The sequence below is a fragment of the Festucalex cinctus genome, chromosome 13, assembly GCF_051991245.1.
Source record: "Festucalex cinctus isolate MCC-2025b chromosome 13, RoL_Fcin_1.0, whole genome shotgun sequence".
Classification (NCBI taxonomy): domain Eukaryota; kingdom Metazoa; phylum Chordata; class Actinopteri; order Syngnathiformes; family Syngnathidae; genus Festucalex; species Festucalex cinctus.
This window is the reverse complement of record NC_135423.1, coordinates 22444111-22453969: the sequence shown is the minus strand read 5'-3', so window position 1 is coordinate 22453969 and position 9859 is coordinate 22444111. Positions and strand designations below refer to the sequence as shown.

Here is a 9859-nt window from a genome sequence, read left to right as displayed (position 1 = left end):
ACTCCGGTCTCCTCCCACATTCCAAAGACATGCATGGTAGGTTAATTGGGCGCTCCGAATTGTCCTTAAGTGTGCTTGTGAGTGTGGATGGTTGTCCGTCTCTGTGTGCCTTGCGATTGGCTGGCAACCAGTCCAGGGTGTACCCCGCCTACTGTCCGATCCCAGCTGGGATAGGCTCCAGCACCCCTTGCGACCCTTCTAGGAGCATGCGGTTAAGAAAATGGATGGGTGGATGGATGATTTTAATATAGGATGTTAGCACATCAGAGGATTATACACATGAAAGTCAATATAAAAAAAAAGATTGGTAATGGTACCATTTTGGCAACAAAACACCCAATTCCTCACGTGCATATTCATTCTACAGCATTCTACAGAAAGTGAGAATACCTAAAGAAATCTCATATAAGCACAGGAAGAAAAATCTGAATTGAAAGGCCAAATCATGCGATTCAAACCAAAATCAACTTTTTTGCTGAAAGCAAGCAGGGCCAATAGCATTGTACGCAAAGTTAAGAAAGGTCAGCTTGGCTCACCCTGCAATTGTGATTTCATATTTAACAATAAACCTCATTCTCCCATGTTATGAATTGAAAATGAAAAAAAAGAGCCTCAGACATTGTGACAGAATACTGCAAGCAGTGCTTCTCCTCTAATACAACAGCCCCAAGGCCTATTAAAAATCCCCTGATCTGTGGCGGTGACATTTACTTCTCCCTCTCCATTTATCCTTCCTGCCAAGCATGGCACAAAGGGAAAAATGACATTTCATCAAGGGACACAGTATCTATGTTTGTATGTATCTGAAAGCACTACCCCCCCCCCCCCCCCAAAAAAAAAACAACAACAAAAAAACATGTTGACAGTCTTGTCACTGACGACACCAAGAGATCGTGAGTCATTGTGAAAGCCCATGTGAGGCCTGGCTGCGTCATATTAGCATCTATGTTTGTAAGCCGTTCCACATTGAGCGTATACCCTCGCACACAGCTCCCTCACATTCTCATATGATTTGAAAAACTTTGATTGTTTTGATGTTAAGAGTTGTTTGGCGTGTGCGTATTGGGATCAACATTTATTTCAAGTTTTTGTTGATTCTCCTGAGTGTGTGCATCACTGCGTTCAGTTGTGTTTGAAGTTTTGTATTTCCAATTTGCACTATCCTTGTTTGCAATTTCTTAACCCTTTGGCATGAAGTACAGAAATAGATGCACAACACAGTATGGTGCCCAGAACTGTCACTGTCACGCGGCAAACAAATACATGTTCATACCAAGACTGAGAACAAATAAGGGAACGATTGTGTTCTTTGTTTCCTTCATGTTGCAAAAAACTGTTTTGACTCTCTGACCTGATTTCCTTACTATTATTATTATTATTATTATTATTATTATTATTATTATTATTATTATTTAGTCCAAGCCTAGTATTCTTAATGTATTCGTTACAGCTTATGTCTTTCAACTTGCTTTTTCTTAAGCGCTTTGAGTTGCATCTCTGCATTAAAAGTGCTATATAAATATCTTCATGTTCTTCTTCTTCTTCTTATTATTAATAACCTTTTTTGCGTGTATATTTTATGTGTCAAAAATACTAGAGGTATCATTTAGGCATGAGACAAGACTAGTGCTGTCATTATCGATTAACAAGTTCAAAATAAGAGCGTACCAAGGCATTGATGTCCATGTTGGTATAGTAAGGTTTTTATTTTCAAGTTGGCCTTCTCACTGCATGTTACCGTCATGAACAAGTGTTGCTGCGACTGTCTTACTGGCAGCGTACACGAAAGAAGCGGATACCTGAGGCATAAAAATATGCCTAAAAAAACAACCCAAAATGATATTGTGCTTTGCAGGGACGAGAAATCTCATTGCGTTCTAGTTAGTGTTGTTCTGATACCATTTTTTGATCCCCCAATACCGATACCTAAATTTGCAGTATCGGCCGGTGACGATACAGTACTGATACCTAGTTTGTTTTGTTTTTTTGAACATGACAAAGGTGCCCTGCCATTGCTTTAGAACATTCAAGGGCCAATATGATATCTTGGCTCGGCATACAGTGAACATGTCACACATCAGTGAATGTTACGCACAAGCACTGATCTGAAAATATGACTGGATAGCATACACGCCCGTGCAAGTCGTTGAAGTCACAGGGCAGCCATCTTGCTCATCCCATCTCGCGAGCAGACTATACTGTTTACTATATGGTTTACGTACAGATAAGAAATATACAGCTCGTATCGGCATGTTACTTGTTAGTACTTGCCGATGCCGATACCTCTGTTTTAATGCAATGTCGGGGCCTCTTCCAATACTGGTATCGGTATCGGAACAACACTAGTTCTAAATCCGTGAGATCTCGTAGTACGAGATCTCGTTCCATCCCTATAGTATCAATGCTTGGTATCCATATCGGATGACTACTCGAGTTGAGTAGTGTCCACAAACAACAGTGTGCCAGAAAGGTGTGCTATTTTTTATTTTTTTTTAAATCTTAATGCAAAATAAATGAATCTGAATGAACCTGATGAATGTCCATCATGGTAGGAGTTTTTTTTTCCTTCCTTTTCTTGTCGTTGAATCATTCCTGACACCAAATCGTGTGCTGCCACTTTGTTTTGACAAGACAGGTTGTATAACTGATACAGAGAGCTGCCTCGTCCCAGTGTGTACCAGGGCCCTCATTTTCCACTGGTAAACATCAGATCCGGTGTGGCTATAAATGCCTTAATACCAAGAAATCCAATACATCAGTCACTGCGTCAGTGAGATAAGAACACGGATTGCAAACAGTTGCAAAAGCACGTCTCTCTCGTTGCACATTCTGCTGTACCATTGCATCTACAGTTATTGTGCATACTTTTTAGTGTTGTGGCACTCAAAACCGACACTTTGCATTACTCTTGTTAAAGTTGTCATGACAGCTTTCTGATGTGCAAAAAGCCATCTTGACTGTGTCAGGCTGCTCTTTCTAAAGTGCTGTTGATCACAGAAGAGAAATTTGACAGGACAATTCTTTAGGGAAGAAGGGAGAGAAACAGACAGCAAAGCTTTGTGGGCCCGGCAGAGAAAAACAGGATGATGGAAGACAGCAAAGGGATTAGAAATGGAGAAAAACGAATCATGCTTACTTCAGCAAGCACATTTCGAGAAACACACATAACAATGCAAATAATCACATCTGTGTTGCCGCAAGCATAAAAAGAGCACAAACAGCTCTTCCTTTATGTGACACCCTACTTCCCATACTTGTAAAACAGACATAGGCAACAAACAAACAAAGGCATCTGCAACACTGAACACACACATTGTTGCGCACAAACAAGAGTCAAACAGACAGCTTACCCCGCCAGCCGGGTTTGCAGACAGGCTTGACGTCAATTTGGACGGGGACGCCGTGCAAGGCTCTCTTCTGGCCGCAGTCCCACGCCGTCACCTGGATCTCATACTGCTGCTCACGGTCGTAGCTCAGCTTCTCGGTGTTTCGGATGTTACCTGCACACGGGAAGGTCAAATTCATTCAGAAATACAGTAGAGTAGTACAGATTTGTAGAATACTTTCCATTTATGATTCGAACAGAGCCTTACAGACACAAGATTTAACTTTGAAAATGGAAAGATGGTGAGGAGGAGCGAGCAATTGTTGGACAGAAAATACAATGGATATTTTACAGACTGAAGAAGCCTAATCTGAATAGTATGTTTAATTATGGATATCATTTTGTAAATCTGAGAGAAAGAAGATTACCAGGTGATGAGGCAAGGCAAGGCAAGGCAAGTTTATTTGTATAGCACATTTCATACACAAGGCAACTCAATGTACTTTACACAGGAAAGGCAACATAAGCATCAACAAATAGTAGTTAACATTCAGAGGGAGAAAAATAAATGAAAATAGGTTACAAAATTTACTAAAAAGAACATACAATAATAATATTAAAACATTATCCAACAAACTTCAAAACATTTAGCATAAGGAAGTTTAAAATAATTAAAATAATAATTAAAAAGGGAAAAAAAACTTAATTAAAGCTGTTTAAAAGTCCCTAATCAAAGGTATAAGAAAAAAAGCAAAGTTTTTAACCTGGATTTAAAACGATTTAAACTCGGGGCTGACTTCACTTCTGTTGGCAGCCTATTCCATCTGTGTGCAGTATAATAGCTAAATGCAGCTTCACCATGTTTGCTTCGAACTCTGGGTTCCACTAGTTGGCCCAAGTCTGTAGATCTCAGAGCCCTGCTAGGTTTGTACTCAATCAGCATTTCTTGGATATATTCAGGACCCAAACCATTTAGTGATTTATAGACGAGTAGCAGAACTTTAAAATCGATTCTACAGCTGACTGGGAGCCAGTGTAAATCCTTAAGTACTGGAGTAATATGTTCTGATCTCTTTGTTTTGGTCAGAACTCGAGCTGCAGCGTTCTGAATGAGCTGCAATTGTCTCATGTTCTTTTGAGAGAGTCCAGTCAGAAGACCGTTACAATAATCGAGTCTGCTGGAGATAAAGGCATGGATAAGCTTCTCTGAGGGCATAGTTACTTTTTGTGGTCCAAAGACCCATTGCAACTCAAATGTTACTTATTAAGTACATATAATTTCTCATTAAGTAAAAATGAATTTAAGTTCCACTGTGTGAAAAATTAAATTAACTTTTGTGTTCTCACCCCAGGGGAGTTTATTGTCAAGGGGAAGAAAATTGTGTCATGCTCGCACAACAACAGGTCTGCAAACACTGGCCATATATATTTTTTTCCAAACAGCACAAAACATGAATTACATAAATCGTAGATGCATTAGAAGTGTATGCCTTATAGAAATGTAATGATGATGTATTTTTATTATCACTTCTACTGATGAGCTCAGCATGAATGAGAATAAAGTAATGGTTTGTGCATGAAACGGTAAAACATTGATGACACCAAAATTATCTGAAAAAACGAGTGAGAATTATTCATTATTTTCTTCAAAACCGAGAGTGCAACCCCATTTTTTTCCAGACACTAAGTATCTTTTTTTTTTTTTCATATTTTGTCTGGTCCTGCAACTACTCAGGTGCAACTTTGTTTAAAATTTGAGCTCGGACGGGCATCAATAATCCCCGTTCCCTAGAGTGTGTTTGGAAATAGGCTCGGAGCACACTGCTTCAATCCGAGTGTTGAGAAACTCACAGCGTTTGGTCAGTCAGAATGCCAAACACAACCATGATGAGGGAACAAAGGTTTTGGGGACAACAAGCTTTATTGTTTTTGGACTCTTTTATTTTATTTTATTTTTTTGTAAAATAAGTTTCACCCCAAAAATCAATCATACTCCGGAGCGACTTTTTTTTTAAACTTTTTTTTTCTTTTCTTTGAAGAGCAAAAATACACAGTGATTTATTTATGATGAGCAAATATTAAAACACATACTGTTGACAAGTCAATTAAACCTTTAAAAAAAAAAAAAAAAAAAAAAAAAAAAGGTGGGGTGGGGTGGGGGCGAGACCAAAAAAAAAAAAAAAAAATCATCAAACTTCGACTATAATCTAAAGCACAGATCCCTATTGCAGGTTAGGGTCCAGAAAAAAAGCAGTCTTGACCAGCTGTGTCTCGTTGTTAGTCTCTTGTCTCCCCTCTGTCTGTGTCGATTCATTGTCATTTTCCTCTTGTCATGCTGCCGGTTTTGTTCCACGACTTGTCTCGTTTATCCTTTTGGACTTTGTTGTTTTTGTTTCTTAGTTGTTAGTTCATTTTTGCCTCCTTGTTTTTGTTTATTAAACTTTTTTTTTTTTTACCACCAATTACATTTGACAATTTTGTCTCCTTCGAGTATCCAAAGCAGAAAGATGGCGGCGGAACATGTCTGCCTCCTTTGTTACAAGACCTACGATTATATAGAAAAAATTATGTACATTGATGTGACCAAATAAATATTTTTTTCATACTATTGAAATAAATAAATAATGAAGGTTGACACATTTCTACACACTGTCTGAGTTTGCAACTTTGCATCTTTCCGGCTCTTTGTTTGATCGCTCAGTAAGCACAAAATATCTACACACAGCTAAAACATTGCTAACTTATCAAAAACAAATATTGCTTGAGATAGAGAATCCACCACATCTGGTCAAGACATTTATATTCAGCAAAATTGAGGGTCTCAGCCCATCTCTTTCAATTACAACAGCTACTAATCCATGTCAATTGCCTGTGCTTGTTGTGAGTACAAGCAAGGGTGGCCATCCAGTAAATTACTACTTCACACACATGCACGCACGCACACACACAGAAAAACATTGTATCTCCCTTGCCTCGCAGAAATATGTAAATACCTCAGACTACAGTATATTTGATTACCGTTTTTTTTTTTTATTATTCATATAAACACTAAAAACAAAAGGATGGCATAATTATCAACACCTCACACTTAAGGAGCAAAAGTTGGAACACATTTTACCACTATAAACACAATCAGCTTCACACTATTATCAGATCAATACACACAGTGATTTGCGAAACATTAAACACACTTCTATACATTTGGCACAGAAGTATGTCATGGTGGTTTACTGTATGTGTACTGTGTGTGTTTCATTTTGCACAGGATGTGAGATGTTCTGCATCTCGTGTGTGTGGTTGAGTGTAGTGTTTTCAGAATCTCAGACCTGTTGTCTCATTTGTGCTTAAGCAATCGTTAAAAAAGACAAACAAACTGTAATACAGTACACAAGTTGAGTTTTTCAAGAAGAGCTAGCATGTATTTTGCATGATCCTAAAAACATTAAGAATAACACTTTTTTACTAGGAGCACATTAGTATCTAACTTGATATTTTAGGGTCATTAGTAAAAAAAACAACAACAAAAACCCCCCCCAAAAAAAACAAAAAACAAAAAAAAAACCTTTAAGGGCAAATTTCTCTCCATTACTGATAAACTGATTACGTGCAGAAACTCCAATGTTATCAATTCACATTTTATTGCGCTTGTTTCAACCATTTCTTACATAAACCCTAAGTTGTAAATATTAAATACAGCAAGCCCCTCCATAATTTCAGTTTATGTTTTAAAATATATTTAGACCCCCTACATATCGGTCAAGCCCCCGTTTAGCACAGGGAGAGAAAAAATCCTGCAGCCGTGCCTGATACCCACAACCGTCGTGAGGATAAGCAAGTATCCAAGAATGGATGGATTTTATTATGCGAATATGTTAGCATGTAGATGCTTAACTGTACCGCTGTCTTGCCGCCACAGACGGCATTTGTATCGAGATGGCCAGTGAAAGAGTCATGAAATATTAAACGGTCATATTCTTTTACTCTAGTCCAAAGTGAGGACGCATGAAAAAAGGTAAACAGGAAAGCATGCTGTGATAGTGAGCATGCTTATGAGCTCGGCAGGTGTTGCTGAAAAGGTAGTTGTGTTACAGATGCATTCATGCCACTCTTATCTCTTGTCCTTTGGGTTATGTCAGCCTCACAGAGTTATTCCTCCAGATAATGTCGAACAGGCTGTGTCTCTCGGGCTGCAAGTTCAGCAAGGCTGGCATGTATCACACTGTATATCTGTTTATTTTGGACTCAGCCTTGTGACAGTTTGGAGAGATTCTATGATATCAACTTTCCTCTAACACCAGAAAACACACAATCTATCGTGACGCACAGCACTTATTTGCAGAGGTGGGCGCATCAATGAATTTTGAGCATCCGTCAGTCATCAACATTCGGGATCCTCTTGCATCATTATCAATCCGTCAATATTTCAAACCAAACCACATTTTACAGTAATTGTCAGTCCATTTGTCATTCCTCAGCAAAATGCGATATTCATCATCATCGCTCGTCAATAAAATGATTTGTTAGCACTGCAAGAGCAACAATGCAGCTTTAAGCTGTCAGTCTGCTTGACTTTTATGTTATTGTTCTTTTTCTCACTAATGTCGCTATGCACACGGTCATAATTTCCGACCGCCGCACATGCCTAACCGACTACATTTCCCCTTTTTTAGCTGTTCCATAACCTGCCTGAATTAAAATGATGCACCGAAGGACCCTTAGCTGTCTTAGCGTGCCTGATGTCAAATAAACGAACTGAGCTAAACTTGCTTGCATAAAAGTAGCAGTAGTAAGGAATTTACAACAGGAGGTATACCAGAGCTCTCCTATCTCATGCTCTCATGCTTTAATTGTTCACACCTTTCCCACGACTTTTACCTTTGCTTCTGGATGAATCTTGAGGACTTAATCAACATTGGATTACAGTACCAAGTGACCAGTTCTATTGAGTTTTCACCGCACTTGCATCATCCCGGATAAAATGTAAACAAAGGTGGGGCTGCTGAGATAAGCGAAGCTAAATGCTAACCAAACTCCACTGTTGAGCCTCTCTAAAGCCATATCCATAGCACACAAAACGGGTGATCTGGAACAACAACGCTCTCAAGTGTTTATTTACTTTTTTACTGTAGGTTAAAAATAATGGCCTGACCCACTCCCAGGAAAGAAGTGGAAGTACTCTGTGGTGAGTCAGCCAAGAAGCGGGCGCCCGTCAATGTTTTCATCATTCGTCATTCCTCAGCAAAATCTGTTAGTACTCCTAGTTAGTGATGATTACATTGACAACCGAAAATCCAAGTCCGGCAATGGTTACTCCCTCAATTTTCTCAATTTCTCGTCAATCATTAATCGTCAACAAAATGGGCGTTTGTCATTGACAGATTGACAAACCATCCATCAATATTGACTTCTGCTTATTTGTATGTACTGTACAGACCAGCCTTTCCCACACCATGTTCATATGTGGCCGTCGCACAAGTAGTTTTAAAGTTATTTAATAAAAAAAAACAAAAACAAAACGTGTCGCCACCGGATATACCACATGTAACGTTAGTTCGCCGTCTCAGATGAGACGTAGTAAAAAGACTGAGGAGCTCCAACTAAACAAGCATGTCATGTGTTAAGTGGAGACAGCCAATCACCTGCGTTGTTACAGCAGAACCAGCCCAATCACGTTGTTTCACCGGCGCAGCTTCTTAAGACACAAAAATATCTTGTAGACGGAAAAGCCATGTTTTTTATTGTTTTAATTTCTTCTCTGTAGAGTTTGGACTGTATCGTAGTTAAGGGATTTCACGAGAGCACCTCATCCACACAACGCTCTGGTCAAAGAGTGTCTGGACACAACTTGGAATGAACAAGGCGGCTTTAATAGCAGCACAACAATTTACAAGCTTCAGTACTTCCTCCACTTGCCGAACATCATCTTCTCCGTTTTACATTCCTCTTCTCTCTCTAGAATCTTCCACGCTTTTTCCGAGCACACCGCCGCAATGCTCAAAACTACTTCCGTGAATACTGTCATATATAGCTGCCCAACGTAAACTCACATGGAAGGACTTCTCAGCAGTCCGAAATGTGCCCGATTTAAAAACACACAAAACCAGCACAAGAACAAAGCATGCACAAACACAACAGCAATGAGGAATTTATAACAGTAAGCATTATTAATGCCAGCTGGAATTATCCCTGAATATTATCTCTTTAACCACCGCAAAGCACTTTGTGCACTTTATGCTCGCAAAGCACTTTGTGCTTTGGCATTGTGTATTCACATCTCAAACAATATGGTGTGATGAGTTTTAAGGTTCAATATGTGTGTTTCTTCCTGTCCCGATCCAATTTTCGCTACCGATCTGATATGACAGCATTATTTAATTTATATTATCATTTGTTTATTCTAATACAAAATAAGGCCAAAAAATATGGTGTCACTGAGAAATGTGTTACCAACATTTTTACTCTAAAAATTAACTAGAAACTCAACTCAACTCAACTCAACTCAACTCAACTCAACTTTATTTATAAAGCGCTTTA

General features: G+C 38.9%; 1 protein-coding gene across 2 annotated transcripts in view; it reads right to left on the bottom strand.

Moving 5' to 3' along the window:
- The window catches only part of LOC144033188 (calsyntenin-2-like), a 239778-nt gene that overhangs the window by 70595 nt on the left and 159324 nt on the right, over positions 1–9859 (bottom strand). For both annotated transcript variants that reach the window (XM_077541104.1, XM_077541106.1), the window contains exon 5: positions 3351–3500. In XM_077541104.1, coding sequence (XP_077397230.1) covers positions 3351–3500 — 150 coding nt within the window. The remainder of the gene's footprint in view (positions 1–3350; positions 3501–9859) is intronic.